The following is a 15,353-nucleotide window of genomic DNA, read 5'->3' on the forward strand; positions in this document are numbered from 1 at the left end:
GTTCAGTCTCCAAATTTAGAAAATAATGAGTCTCATTAAAATAATGACCCCCATAATTGTTTTTGTTTTTCTGCTCCTTTTGCACACCAGTATTTCTACCTGCACATCCTCATCTGCGCATATATCACTCCAGTATAAATTGCTAAATTGTCATTACTATTGGCCTATTTTTTGCCTTACCTACTTAATTCATTTGCACACACTAAACTTTTGATTTATTATAGGGAGGGAGGGCTACTTGTCACCTCAGCACCCTGGCAAACAGAAATATTAGTAAGATCAAATCTGAATAACGGCCGCCCTCTGCAGGTACATTTATGTACTGTTTATTTCTACGGCGTCCACGAAGGAACAAACTAGAAATTCCCTATTACGGATTCGTTTGATGAGTTGTGTCCTAGCGCCATCTCCATATTTTTTTTCAAAGACCCCTTTGGATACAGCCCGGCAGGGAAAGGGTTAAGGAGCGGGGGGTCCAGATGCCTCCTCTCCTGCTCGCTATGACGAACAAATGAACTCCCGGGGAATGAAATTTAAATTCCACAAAGGAGAAAAAGTCCTCTGTTTCGAACCTGACCCTACGAAAGCTAAAGTACTCTATGATGCAAAGGTAAATGGCTTGTTGTTTAGCCAAGAGTTTGTTTGCGGTCACGAGACTGATACCGCATGCAATTCCCAAACATTTTGATTGCCAGTTTTTATGGCTTTATCCAATACTGTAGCTAAGTTCGACATTATGTTTATTTAATATATCCGGATAGACCACAGAAGGCCCGACCGAGGTTGTCATGCTAGCTAGCTGCTAAAAGGCTAACGTTTGTTATTAGGCTAACTGGTTGGTTTATGGCAAAAAGGAGGCCATCAATAATGGCTGCAGCCGTGTTATTTGTTGCTAATCTCTGCACATACTGTAGGTAGCCAAGTTAGCTCGGATATATTTTCTTAGCTAGCTCGTAGCTGCTACATTTAGCCAACTAAGTAGCTAACGTTAATTGTCATAACAACTGTCCGCTAACGTTGGAAGTAACGTTAAACTAGCTAGCGTTCACGTTAAACACCAACGGTGAATTAACATATAATGAGTTAACGTTAGCTAGCCTCAGTGCAAGGCCAGGGCAACAAATTACAATCAGCCAACCCGTTGTTTACATAACATTAGCTAGCGCCAATTAGTAATGTGAAGTTAGCTAACTAATGCGTACTGTTAGCTAGCTGTCCAGATGTGGTGATACATTTTCCTGCTGTCTGTTACACGATAACTTGAGTTTTGTCGGCTACCGCTAACGTTAATTTCTGGAATTGTATGTTTTAGGTCGTCGATGTTGTAATTGGCAAAGATGAACGTGGAAAGCGAGTCCCAGAATACCTGATTCACTTCAATGGTTGGAACAGAAGGTAAACTCATACACTAGACAGTCTGAGGTGGTGGGCTTGAAGAAGGGATTACTGGGTGGGACAGTTAGGAGGGTTCTCGCTGTGTTCCTGGGGGGCGGATGGGAGGGTCATTCCCTGTTTCTATGAGTGGTTTAGGTTAATTTCCCCATCCTTTGTGGGCTCTGTATGTCGAGCAGCAAAAGGGCTCATTTTCCAAGACTGTTAGCTGATAATATTTACTTTGCAAGCTACTGGTCGAAACCTTGTAAGGTTGGCTAAACATAGTGGTAACTTTTATTCAACAATCCCTTAAACTGTACGTAGTTGTCTATGGTTTTAGCTGTCTATATGGTGGAAATCATTGAGTGTGGAAAGAAACCTTCAGTGGAGCTTTGTCCTTGATATCACTTAGACAAAACTCTCATGCCGACTGCATGCAGCTTGAATTGGAAGGGGCGGTACTCATCATCTGTTGCTTTATGCTACAGTTGGGATCGATTGGCAGCGGAAGACCATGTGCTCAGGGAAACTGACGAAAATCGCAAATTACAACGTAAACTGGCTCGTAAAGCTGTGGCTCGCATGTAAGTTTGTCTCCATTGGAGAACATCGGAAAAGTAAGCAGTAGGCGTGACTGCATATTTTGGTGCAAGTGTCCTGTCGAACTATGTCCACTTCAACCCACAGGAGGAGAAAGGGATGGGGGAAGAGACGTCGTCGTCTACCCGGTGTTGAGTCATCTCTGAAGACACTTCCTGAAGAGAAGGAAGAGAGTGATGACGCATGTGAGTTTGACTGTAGTTTATCGGAATGGTTTTTCATTTTCATTGGAAATGGCTTTCAAGCTAAAATGACATGTGCTTTTTGGTGGGGGTATCTTTCAGGTTTGATTACTTCTTCAGACAACAGTGACGAGGACGATTCCGAGGATCCGGAATCTTTGAAAAGCGAGGAGAGCGACTCTTCTGAAGATTTGGACAAAATGGTAGTGTTTTGAGTTATAGAGTACTACAGACATATGTTTTCTTAATACATAACCTATCGACTCGGTTGTTCTATTGACATTGTCTGAAATACACATTTTAACCAAATGGCTGGATGGATCTGAATGTTTGCCTATCTATCTCCAGCAGGAAGAGCAGGAAGCTCACGCTAAGATGGAGAGTGAGGACAAGACCATCAACATAGACATCCCTGAGGTTCTCAAGAAGAAACTGGAGGATGACTGCTACTACATCAACAAGAGGAAGAAGGTGTGTCATTAAACAAAGATAACACCCGCTTTATTGTAGTTCCGTATACCTATTCCTAATCCTCCAAATCCCGAGATATTGGTCATGTTCAGTAGGGACAAAACGTATAAAAACGGGGAGGTACTAACTGAACTAGTCCAATAGGAACACAGATTTGTCATTTTCTGTTGCAATTTCTTTTGCCTCCATGTACCCAACTGAAGGCAACCCTTAACTTTTGACAGTTCAACATCTACCTGCCAATGAGCTGTGATCATGAAGGGCCCTGTTCTTTTTCTCCCCAGTTGGTGAAGCTTCCGTCCCAGATGAACATATTGAACATCTTGGAATCATATGTGAAGCACTTTGCCTTCAACGCAGCCTTCTCTGCCAATGAGAGGTACAGAAGTCACCAGAGCACCGCCCAGACCAGCCTCAGTCTTCACTATGTTCCTCCAGAGAAGAAGTGAGTCCCCAAAGTACAACATTTCCCATTAGCCTTTTTGCCTCTCATAGGCTACACAATTTTTTTTTTTTTTTTTACATTGCAGGCACCTGCCAACTGACTGATCTACAAATCACCTTGCATCATAAATAACTACTCAGTGTTATTTGTAGATCAAGTATGTCAGTTACAATATTACCAATAAATGCAGCACAGATTCGATGCTCTAAAACATGGTCATCGTGGATGAAATGATCTTTGATAGTAGCTAGAAGTCACCATTTTGTTTCAGTGAGGAGCTTTGCAAGGAGATGGTGGACGGCCTGAGAATCACCTTTGACTTCACCCTTCCCATGATCCTCCTGTACCCCAACGAGCACGCTCAGTTCAAGAAAGTCAGCTCCTCCAAGTTTTTCCTGCCTATCCGGGACAACACAGCCAGCTCCAGCAAGTAAGACCGACCATCAGGCTATGTATGCAATCCTCTTGAATAATTAACATCGGGTCATTTTCAGGTCGGAAGAAGAAACAAAATGAAGTTGAAAACGTTTTACTGTTGGAAGACGCTAAGTACATTAGGCCATTTGTTCAGTTTGTATAGCTGACCTAAGATGAAAATTCCAGTGACAAATTATTGTACCTTTCTTTGATTTTTGTGATGTTGGATGTCATTACCAAACGGGTCTTTCTTTGATCATCTCCACCCTCCCTTCCTGTCCCAGGACCTTGCGTGAGCGCACCCCCAGCCCCTCGGGCCACAACCCCTCCACCCCCCAGTCCACGGACAGCCAACCAGCCCTGAGCGAGGCCTCCACCACCACGGCAAACCCCACCACCACACCCAAACGCCGGCGCTGTGCCTCCGCAGCCGACCCCGACGCCCCCCAGTCCCTGCGACGCTCCACACGCCACACCTCGGGGGGCGAGCGGATGGCGGGCGAGGGGGGCAGCGGCAGCGCTACGACCTCACCCCAGCCCAAACGCCGCCTTGACACGCCTGCCCAGCTGCCCAAGTTCTTCCTCAATCTGGAGAAGAGTGAGTGGCAAGAGGACACACTAAATCACAGAATAAACAGTTGATCGTGTAGTGCTTTACTTTATGCAATGTTACTCGTTGCCTCTGTTTTTGTAATGACCATATCCATCCGCTAGATGGCACTCTTCCCTGTTGCCATACATTATAGTACTCTCCCAAACACATGGAATAGTCTACGCACAGCTTCTCAGTCCTACAGCACACAGTAAATGTCTGTTGTTTCTTAAGTGTCCATGCCAATGTTGTCCTCCACCCACACTATCAGTTGATTGACTGCCGTCTGCCCCCCTGTCCCCTTCCCAGAAACGCCTGTCCACAGTGGCTCGTCCTCTCCTTTGCCCCAGACGCCCAGTAAGGAGGGCAGTGGCGTCTTCTCCGGCCTGGAGAGCCGACGGAACAATGAGCTCAACGAGGTCCTGAGCTGGAAGCTGACCCCTGATAACTATCCCCAGAGTGACCAGCCTCCCCCACCCTCCTACCTGTACGGCTCACAGCACCTCCTACGCCTCTTCGGTAGGTGTCCTCCTAAACCCTTTCTCTCTCTCAATACCATAAATCCCACAATACCATAACATTACAATGTGTGTGTGTGTTCGTGTGTATGTTAGAGTGTGTATTCGTGTGTGTGTGTGTGTGTGTGTGTGTGTGTGTGTGTGTGTGTGTGTGTGTGTGTGTGTGTGTGTGTGTGTGTGTGTGTGTGTGTGTGTGTGTGTGTGTGTGTGTGTGTGTGTGTGTGTGTGTGTGTGTGTGTGTGTGTGTGGGGGAAACAGGGATTGTTGTTTAGTTCAATATAGCCTCCAGTCACTCGTTCTCTTTCAATCTGGTTTCTTCCCCTCATACAGTGAAGCTGCCAGAGATCCTAGGGAAGATGCAAATCCCAGAGAAGAACCTAAGGGCCCTGGTCAAACACCTGGAGCTCTTCCTCAGGTACCTCCCATCTTATTATAGAATAATCATGTTTTCTTTACTTTCATTCTTCTTTTAGTGATCAGCCACGCACCATAACTAGGCTAGAACCAGGGCTACAATAATCTCTTATTTTGGCTGCCATAGCTCATACAATCTAGGCCTGGAACGTTTCCTTGTGCTGCCGTAAAGCCAATGTCAGGTGGTTATTTAAGAAGGAAATGTCTTCTCATTAACCTTCCTGGTTAAATAAAGGTCATAAATCACATTTTCTAAACTGGGTGGTTTGAGCTCTGAATACTGATTGGCCGAAAGCTGTGGTATACCACGGGTATGACAAATTACTCTTTACTGTTCTAATTATGTTGCTAACCAGTTTATAATAGCAATAAGGCACCTCCGTGTTTGTGGTATATGGTCAGTATACCATAGCTAAGGTCTGTAATCAGGCACTCCACGTTGCGTCATGCTCAAGAACAGCCCTTAACTGTGGTATATTGGCCATATACCACACCTCCTCAGGCCTTATTCCTTTAATTACCCCTCAAGCCAAATTAACGTACATTGGAACCGAAGATGCACAAGAAACCAGTCTCCAGGATCAGTGACACTGACTGGGCGAAGCCCGTTATCCCCCAGTCAATCACTGCCTGGTGTATAATTGGGCCGGCCGCCTTGCAGGAAGGGACAGGCTGCCATTTAGTTGCCGTGCCGACGACAGTTCCATGATAGACTTCCTTTGGTCACTGCAACGCGATACTGCCCACGTCAGCATTTCTTTGGACGTGCTCACTTGGCTAGCCTGGTGAGTGGTTTCCACTTGATGGGCCTCTGACGTACTAACGTTAGCTTAGCATGCAGAAATGTTTGGACACTGCAGCAGCTTGACGGGCCTCTGCTGTAACATGAACATTAGCCTATAAAAAAAAATAGTTGGACAGCGCAGCCGGAGAATAGAGAGATGGGTTTTTCCCCCAGGGGGCTTTTTGTATATCTTAGAAAGGAATGGGGGCCCCTGTTGGGAGCAATGGGAGTGCAGTTTGCATTGATCTGCTGACACGCGCACACAATCCTCTCCGCCTATCCAGTGTTAGCCCCGTCACCTGAAGTGTAGCGCATACACCGGGGCAGTTAACTGTGGTGTAATGCTATTAGGTAGCAACTCTCTGTGTGATTCATGCAGCTCACTGAGTGGAAAAAGTGCTCACTGACCTGTAAGCTGGTTCACCCTGCATGCCTGCCACGGTTAATGTAGCCATAATATCGTCTAACAGGATGTGATCAGTCGACGATGGCTTGAGATGTTATTTATGCAGAGGGATTGATTTGCTGTGTGTGTGTGCACCTGCATCTGTCTGTGTGTGTGAGACTGTCGGACTACATTAAAGTGAAGGGAGTTGAGTGGGCGTTACACAAGCCTGCGATTCTAATCTTTAAATCCTGCCCAGCGATCTTCAGCTGTCCCCAAACCTAGGGGATTTATTCTCTCTCCTTTTATTAATGAAACGCCTGCAGTTTCCCCTCCAGCCACCGCTCTGCGCTGTTGCACACAGAGGGACATATGACTCCTTCTCGCAGCTGGGTAGGTCTCAATAGTCTATTAGGGGCTTCTTCCACTAGTGTCATGTTTTTATTGACAATAACCACGTTTCCATCCACAGTGTTTTATGCAAGTGATGTCATTCCATTTAGAAATAATTGTGACAGCTGTGATGGAAACAGGAAGTTTCTGTATAATTTTATGAATTTTTCATTATATATGGTGGGATCTTTTTGTGTCAGTAAAATTAATTATGTGAGAAATGGAGGTGGAAAGGCCTTTATGCAGAAATATTGATATAATAACTATAATCTCGAAGTAAACTTGGGAGTCACGCGATGACATGGTGTGGGGTCCTCCCAATACGACTGGGGAAACCATGCGGTTTATTAAGCTGTGATGAACTTCACAGGGTGGTGAAAATGTACGATATGATCTTGATGCACCTTTCCAATAAATATCAAATGTATTACTCTGGTGACATGATCGATGCTTGACTGCCATTTGACAAATAAAAATATTATTCTCATGTAGACTAGCCTACCAGCACTATCGGCAAGTTGTTGCCTAAACCACACGTGCCAAGACCAGACTAGGCATATTTGCTATTTAACGCAACAGTTTTTGTCATAAAACTATTGACAAGGTTGAAAATGTGATTCATTTTTTGTGTATTGGTTTTTATCCGCGACAAGTCAATTTGGTGGAAACACACTGCTGGTGGGAAAATGCACATTGGCTTTGTGTAGATTTTGGAATATTCTCATGAAAATCTGTCACTAATTGGATAGATACCTGGTTACTTGTCTGAAAATACAGGAGAAATAATGTTGGATGCTTTAAGCAATATATTGATGCCTGCCTACGATGGGATTTAACTTCAGCTGTTCACACCCATTTATTTTAGTCTGCTACGGATTGAAAAGTAGCATCTTTAGAAAGGAGGTCTCTTCAGACTAGTGAGAGACGGGAAGGAAAAAAAACCTTACTGGATGTTGACTGTCAGCAAAGTGGAGAAGTGCATGCCGGGATTGGGCACACGGACGGATCTCTGGAAGAATCGTGAATCGTCTGGTGTGTTTCTGTGATAGAGGGAGGAACAGTGGTGTAAAAATACTTTAAAGTACTACTTAAGTATTTTGGGGGGTATCTGTACTTTACCATTTATGTTTTTTACAACTTTTACTTCGCAACATTTCAAAGGAAAATAATGTACTTTTTACTCTACTTTTTCCCTGACACCCAAAAGTCCTCATTTCATTTTGAATGCTTAGCAGGACAGGAAAATGGTCCAATTCACACACATATAAAGAGAAGATCCCTGGTCATCCCTACTGCCTCCGATCTGGCGCAATCACTAAACACAAGTACTTAATTTGTCAATTGTGTCTGAGTGTTGGATTGTGCCCCTGGTTCTCCATAAATATATATTTTTTAAATGGCAATTGTGCCATCAGGTTTGTTCAATATAAGGAATTTTAAAATTATTTATGCTTTTACTTTTGCTACTAAAGTATATTTAAAACCCAAATACTTTCATACTTTTACTAAAGTAGTATTGTTTTTGAGTCATTTTCTATTAAGGTATCTTTCCTTTTACTCAAGTATGAGAATTGGGTACTTTTCCACCACTGGGGAGGGAGAGCGAGGGAGTGCCTAATGTGTATGAGAACGAGGATGCCTGTGTCCGCGCAGCTGCACTCCCATGAAAATGTCCATATCTAACATCTGCAGAGAAATGTGGTTCAAGTTTACAGCCTTTGCTCTACATATTCACTGACTAATAGATAGGACGACCAATAAATAATGAAATATATCTGTAGCCACGGTCCCGTGGTCTGTACTGACTAGTTCGGTGCGCCACAACGACCATAATCATTTGTCGCCGGTTAAAGCGCCTCTTAATTTCGCCCTCTGATGAGGATAATTTGTTTGCAGATGAGATGGCAAGATTTAGAGGATTTGGCTGAGCAGCGGTTACTAAGAACATTCTGGATTATTTTCCCTACTGATTAGACAGGGAGATTTTCCCTCTCCAACTCTGGCGAATTGGGTTATTTAAGGCAAGTTACTAAAAGCACTGACTGACTGCAGGCCTGGAGTGTGGTAGGGGTGTTAACAAGCCCCCTGTTGGAAGGAAGATGCCAGGATTGGGAGTGCTGAGTAACTAGTCTGGTCCGTGACATCCACAGGAGTCGGGGGAGTGATGCATTTCCCACAGTGGTCTTTGTTTCAAATGCATTAGCTGTCTGTTGATGGCCATGCTGTGTTAACTAGCCTTAACTTCAGACTTCTACTCAGTGTGGTGAATTAGACCCTGTTATGGTGTTATATCTATCTTCTCTCTCTGTCCCTCCATCTCTCTCTCTTTGCTCGGCAGGTTTTTGGCTGAGTTCCACGAGGACTTTTTTCCGGAGTCGGCGTATGTGTCGTCATCGGAGGCCCAATACTGCATGAAGCACCCGCGGGCTGTTCCCTGACCCCGTTTATCTCACCCTGCCTCGCCCTGAACTGCACTGCTGGGAGGGGAGCTCCAAGCTGATTCCCAAACCATCCCTTTCACATCCTCTCTGAGACTGCGCCATTATCCCTCTCTATGTTCACCCCTTGCCCTCCTAAATCCAACCCATGCGGCGATGTGGTTTTGCCCGGCCTTTCGTAAATAAATAAAGCAAGGGTCTTGGCTTCTGATCGGCCCAGTACCTCACGCTCCCCAGCCCCCAACCTGGCAGTCTGGCCTTAGGAACAGACCCCCCTGGATGCAATGATTACCCAAAGCATGGACGGCTACTTGTTATCCTAGGCTGTAGACCCTAACCCCCTGCTTGGGTCTTTCCCACAATGCTGACTTTGTCTTGCTTTCTCTCGCTCTGCGCTCAAGGACCACGTTTGGCCATCTCTTTCTCTAGCAGCGCCGGCTTCTGATCCTTCTCTCTCCGTCCGCCTAGACAAGCATACATCGAGAGAAGGGCTATTTGATACGTTTGCTTTACGTGTGGCTATTGGAGACTGTTTGGCTTCTCCTCGGTTCGCCATGCTTGCTGCCCCAAGCCACGCTTCAGTGTGTGTTGTCGATTTAAGCAATTTCTAAATGCTTGTAGAATGTCATTCCTCTAGTAATGTCTACTATCTGTGTTCCTCTTGCTTAGAGGGGCTGTGATGTTATGGGCACTGTGTGTTCATATTTATATTTGTCATGGCATTACCCTCAATGTTTGAAGAAGGTCAAGTTGATGTATAAATGCCTTATTCTGTTTGTTTTATTACACTGTTAACTTGTAGACTCGAACAGGAACACACTGCGGAGGTGGAAATGTGAAAATATCAACTTTCAGTCTGTTTTCTATTAGTATTATCTGAAATAAAAGTTTGAGCAATGTTTTTTTGCATGTGGTTTATGAATATTGCTGTTCTGTTGATTCATAAAGACCTAGGCCGGGATTCAATGCAAGGCATGTTATATGGCAGCACAATATAAACAGGTGGTTTACAATTGAGCCGAACTGCACAATGTTTACCGTGCATGTAATCTCTGCGAATGTTGTTGCCTTTTAAAAGGTGAATTGTCGGCTGTGTAGATCGCTGTGCTATAACGCGCCATGCGTTTGATCCTGGTCCTATTCTCTGCTGTTCTTCTCTCCTTCAAGTTGAGTCCCTTTTCCTTAAAGAGACATTCTTGACACTATATAAAGGTTGTTCTAAACTACAGAAAATTACAAGGGAAGATCGTTGGGTTTATCCTCATGGTGAATCTGCTACGGTTTGAGTTTGAACGGGGCCTTTGGTCTCAGAGGTGTGATATCAGAGATTTGAGAAGGGCAACCAGAGGAGGGAGCCTGGACCGAAGGTAGTGTTCTTCAGAGGATGACTTCAGCCTCCTTTGATGAGCACACAGCGTTTTGGGTTGTGCCTTGTCGGTCAGTCACTGGATTTTGGTGCTGCTCCATTGATTTTGAGGTGCCAGAGTTCCTGCCAACACACAGTACCCGTAGACCAGGGATCATCAACTAGGTTCAGCGGCAGGCCAAGTTTTGTATTTTTTATTTTAGATGGACAGGGACGGAACATAATTTCCAAGAATTTGTAGACTGCAAATTGACCTCAAGAAGCACAAAACAGATCTAATATTTGTCTAAAACGAAATTTCACCCCTTTTCATTTGTATACAATCACATATACGGTATGTCTGTTATGCGTGGGAATACGTTGGAACAGATTTGAAATAAAATCACTAAGCTGATTTGCTGGTGTTTTAGTCTTGTGTCCAACAATTTAAAAAAAAAGTTTTAAAGTGAGGGGCCAAATAAAATCACCCGCAGGGCCAAAGTCACCCGCGCACCAGTTAGGGAACCCTGCCGTAAACAATGCCTCCCCTCTGTCCGCTTCTGCTGTAGCTGCCTGCTGTAGAAACCCTCTTAACATTGACCAACACACACACTGCCTCTGAATATGGGTTCTTGAGTGTAAAGGCCAGTGTTGCGATCGACGTACAGAATATTTTTGCCTCTGAACAACTCCAGTGGTTCTGGTTGCTCTGACTGAAACCCCTCCCTCAAGCTATCACATTGCCTCTAAATCAGGGGTATTCAACTCTGACCCTACAAGGTCTGGACTACTGGTTTTCTGTTTTGCCTGATAATTAATTGCACCCACCTGGTCTCCCTGATTAAAGGGGAAGAATGATTCAAAAGGACTAACTGGCAGCGAGGCCCAGAGATTGAGGACTTGATGGAGTGTTTGGGGGTTTTTCAGAGGGAAAATGCTTAAGGTGGCCTTTGACTTGTGATTACAGTCCTATCATGTGGTCAACATCTCTAGGTCAGAGGGAATGACTAGAGCCTCATCTCGCCACCGGCTAGCCCAGCCCTGATCCTCTTCAGAACAACCAGATAACTACACCAAGGTTCTGGAATCACTGGCAAATGTGATGGATTGCAATGATAGGATACAGTATGTAGGCCTAACCAACGCTGTTGCCTTGTGGTTAGTGTCTGCCCAGAAAATGGAAGGTTAGGGGTTCAGTCCTCGGGGGAGTCATACTTACAACTCAAAATGTCACAAGTTTGCTGGCTGTCCTCCAGTGATATCTGTTGATGTATTATTCCCCCTACATAGTTTTCATATCAGATTTCAGTTTGAAAATACACTGCTTTTTTTTCATCCCAATACTTGTCACGTACACATTTGACACTCACCAATGAAAACAGGGACAGGTATATTGTCCACATTTTGAGTCAGACACACACTAGTTTGTTTCCATTCACGATTGCCATGTGGCAGACTATCACGTGTTATTACTTTGGCTACAGTCGGTGCAGTGCTGAAGCTTTCTACTCAATACACTAGGAGGGTTTCCATAGCAAAACTATGCTCTTTGCACCCTCAGCCCTAGGGAGGTTATCATTGCTACCATTACAGAGGCTAAGTGGGTCTAGCGGTAAGCGCTAATGCTTTTTGGATAGAATGGAGTCCTGTAATCAACCACTTCTACCTGGAATCCGAGATCAACACCCTGCTTCGGTGGTATCATATGGCCAGGATAGAGCTTTGTGTTCAAGAATCTCCGTCTCTCAGCCGCAATAAATCGATTTCTGTTCCACCCTCTCGATATCCACTTACCAACTGATTCAATTGGCTGGAGAGCCGTGTGTGTGATATCACCTGAAGAAGATAGCAACACTCATCTCACACAACTCCTCACCTCTTTTGTTAGTTTCTTCTCTCTCTTAGTCTCATCCCTTCATCTCACCATCAGTCTCCAGTGTGGCTGTCTGGGCATCATGAAGGGTGGTGATGAGCGCAGGCGGAGAAAATAGAGAAGATGGACACTAACCCCAGTGTTGACGTGTCAGTGATGGATGTCGGGTGGCAGGAGACAGCCATTACCCAGCAGCCTGCAGAGTGAGTAGCCTCTAGCTAGCACTTGAGGTTTGGTTTCTTCTCTAATGACAGAGAGTGAGAACAACCCTACTTTCCTCGGGCTGTTTTCTCAGTAGATGCTGGTTCCAAGCAATGCTAATATTTAGGAGTAGAAATTGAGTGTTGAAGGTCATTAGGGTTGTACTGTACAGCAAGTATTGGTTTAAATTCCTAATGTTGTAACGTCAGAAATAGTTTGGACCTAAATAACTATCAAAGTTATCCACCAAACCATCAAACCGTTTGAATCTCAAACTATTGTTGTGAACGTTTTGTCCTCAGATTGTCTGCTATTGTTGCTACTCGTAACCAAGTCCCTGACTCGATTTTTCTGGCTCCGCTAACTTCTCCCAGGGTGTCACTTTCTAAATCTCAGATGGGCTCTAAACACTACACCCCCCGCAAAGACACTTACTGGGGGGGATCCTCCTCAGTAAATTTAATAAAAATAGTGAAACATCGAAAAAAGTTATACTTTTTAGATAAACTATATTAAATATATTTATGTCACCAAATAATTTATTAAAACACAGCAGCACTCTAGTGTGGCACCATGGTGTAGCCAGAGGACAGCTAGCTTCTGTCCTCCTCAAATTAAATCAAATTTTATTTGTCACATACACATGGTTAGCAGATGTTAATGCGAGTGTAGCGAAATGCTTGTGCTTCTAGTTCCGACAATGCAGTGATAACCAACAAGTAATCTAACTAACAATTCCAAAACTACTGTCTTATACACAGTGTAAGGGGATAAGGAATATGTACATAAGGATATATGAATGAGTGATGGTACAGAGCAGCATACAGTAGATGGTATCGAGTACAGTATATACATATGAGATGAGTATGTAGACAAAGTAAACAAAGTGGCATAGTTAAAGTGGCTAGTGATACATGTATTACATAAGGATGCAGTAGATGATATAGAGTACAGTATATACATATGAGATGAGTATGTAGACAAAGTAAACAAAGTGGCATAGTTAAAGTGGCTAGTGATACATGTATTACATAAGGATGCAGTCGATGATGTAGAGTACAGTATATACGTATGCATATGAGATGAATAATGTAGGGTAAGTAACATTATATAAGGTAGCATTGTTTAAAGTGGCTAGTGATATATTTACATAATTTCCCATCAATTCCCATTATTAAAGTGGCTGGAGTTGGGTCAGTGTCAATGACAGTGTGTTGGCAGCAGCCACTCAATGTTAGTGGTGGCTGTTTAACAGTCTGATGGCCTTGAGATAGAAGCTGTTTTTCAGTCTCTCGGCCCCAGCTTTGATGCACCTGTACTGACCTCGCCTTCTGGATGATAGCGGGGTGAACAGGCAGTGGTTCGGGTGGTTGATGTCCTTGATGATCTTTATGGCCTTCCTGTAACATCGGGTGGTGTAGGTGTCCTGGAGGGCAGGTAGTTTGCCCCCGGTGATGCGTTGTGCAGACCTCACTACCCTCTGGAGAGCCTTACGGTTGAGGGCGGAGCAGTTGCCGTACCAGGTGGGGATACAGCCCGCCAGGATGCTCTCGATTGTGCATCTGTAGAAGTTTGTGCTTTTGGTGACAAGCCGAATTTCTTCAGCCTCCTGAGGTTGAAGAGGCGCTGCTGCGCCTTCTTCACGACGCTGTCAGTGTGGGTGGACCAATTCAGTTTGTCTGTGATGTGTATGCCGAGGAACTTAAAACTTGCTACCCTCTCCACTACTGTTCCATCGATGTGGATAGGGGGGTGTTCCCTCTGCTGTTTCCTGAAGTCCACAATCATCTCCTTAGTTTTGTTGACGTTGACGTTGAGTGCGAGGTTATTTTCCTGACACCACACTCCGAGGGCCCTCACCTCCTCCCTGTAGGCCGTCTCGTCGTTGTTGGTAATCAAGCCTACCACTGTTGTGTCGTCCACAAACCTGATGATTGAGTTGGAGGCGTGCGTGGCCACGCAGTTGTGGGTGAACAGGGAGTACAGGAGAGGGCTCAGAACGCACCCTTGTGGGGCCCCCGTGTTGAGGATCAGCGCGGAGGAGATGTTGTTGCCTACCCTCACCACCTGGGGGCGGCCCGTCAGGAAGTCCAGTACCCAGTTGCACAGGGCGGGGTCGAGACCCAGGGTCTCGAGCTTGATGACGAGCTTGGAGGGTACTATGGTGTTGAATGCCGAGCTGTAGTCGATGAACAGCATTCTCACATAGGTATTCCTCTTGTCCAGGTGGGTTAGGGCAGTGTGCAGTGTGGTTGAGATTGCATCGTCTGTGGACCTATTTGGGCGGTAAGCAAATTGGAGTGGGTCTAGGGTGTCAGCAGACTGGTATAGGGATTGATTGAACATGTCCGTAAACACACCGGCCAGCTGGTCTGCGCATGCTCTGAGGGCGCGGCTGGGGATGCCGTCTGGGCCTGCAGCCTTGCGAGGGTTAACACGTTTAAATGTCTTACTCACCTTGGCTGCAGTGAAGGAGAAACCGCATGTTTTCGTTGCAGGCCGTGTCAGTGGCACTGTATTGTCCTCAAAGCGGGCAAAAAAGTTATTTAGTCTGCCTGGGAGCAAGACATCCTGGTCCGTGACTGGGCTGGGTTTTTTCTTGTAGTCCGTGATTGACTGTAGACCCTGCCACATGCCTCTTGTGTCTGAGCCATTGAATTGAAATTCTACTTTGTCTCTGTACTGACGCTTAGCTTGTTTAATAGCCTTGCGGAGGGAATAGCTGCATTGTTTATATTCGGACATGTTACCAGACACCTTGCCCTGATTAAAAGCAGTGGTTCGCGCTTTCAGTTTCACGCGAATGCTGCCATCAATCCACGGTTTCTGGTTTGGGAATGTTTTTGTCGTTGCTATGGGAACGACATCTTCGACGCACGTTCTAATGAACTCGCACACCGAATCAGCGTATTCGTCAATAT

At 45.1% G+C, this 15,353-nt stretch overlaps 1 protein-coding gene across 2 annotated transcripts; it reads left to right on the forward strand.

Annotated features, from left to right (window-relative positions):
* The first annotated feature begins 357 nt into the window (after positions 1-357).
* Positions 358-9,912, forward strand: LOC118363802 (male-specific lethal 3 homolog). 2 transcript variants are annotated; one of them, XM_035745034.2, is made up of 12 exons: positions 358-610; positions 1,313-1,395; positions 1,863-1,958; positions 2,062-2,159; positions 2,259-2,359; positions 2,505-2,627; positions 2,912-3,072; positions 3,344-3,502; positions 3,774-4,087; positions 4,391-4,600; positions 4,930-5,014; positions 8,914-9,912. In XM_035745034.2, exons 1-12 carry the CDS (start codon positions 512-514, stop codon positions 9,011-9,013), a joined length of 1,629 nt encoding a protein of 542 aa, XP_035600927.1. In that variant the 5' UTR covers positions 358-511; the 3' UTR covers positions 9,014-9,912. The 2 variants fall into 2 exon arrangements, with proteins under 2 accessions (XP_035600927.1, XP_035600928.1); XM_035745035.2 differs by having other exon boundaries at positions 2,508-2,627.
* Positions 9,913-15,353: the final 5,441 nt, after the last annotated feature.

Source organism: Oncorhynchus keta, chromosome 30 (genome assembly GCF_023373465.1).
Source record: "Oncorhynchus keta strain PuntledgeMale-10-30-2019 chromosome 30, Oket_V2, whole genome shotgun sequence".
Classification (NCBI taxonomy): domain Eukaryota; kingdom Metazoa; phylum Chordata; class Actinopteri; order Salmoniformes; family Salmonidae; genus Oncorhynchus; species Oncorhynchus keta.

Coding starts and splice junctions, on each gene's coding strand:
- LOC118363802 (XM_035745034.2), top strand. CDS start 512: ATGAACTCCCGGGGAATGAAATTTAAATTCCACAAAGGAGAAAAAGTC. Junction 1,959..2,061: donor CGTAAAGCTGTGGCTCGCAT/GTAAGTTTGTCT, acceptor TTCAACCCACAG/GAGGAGAAAGGGATGGGGGA. Junction 3,503..3,773: donor AACACAGCCAGCTCCAGCAA/GTAAGACCGACC, acceptor TTCCTGTCCCAG/GACCTTGCGTGAGCGCACCC.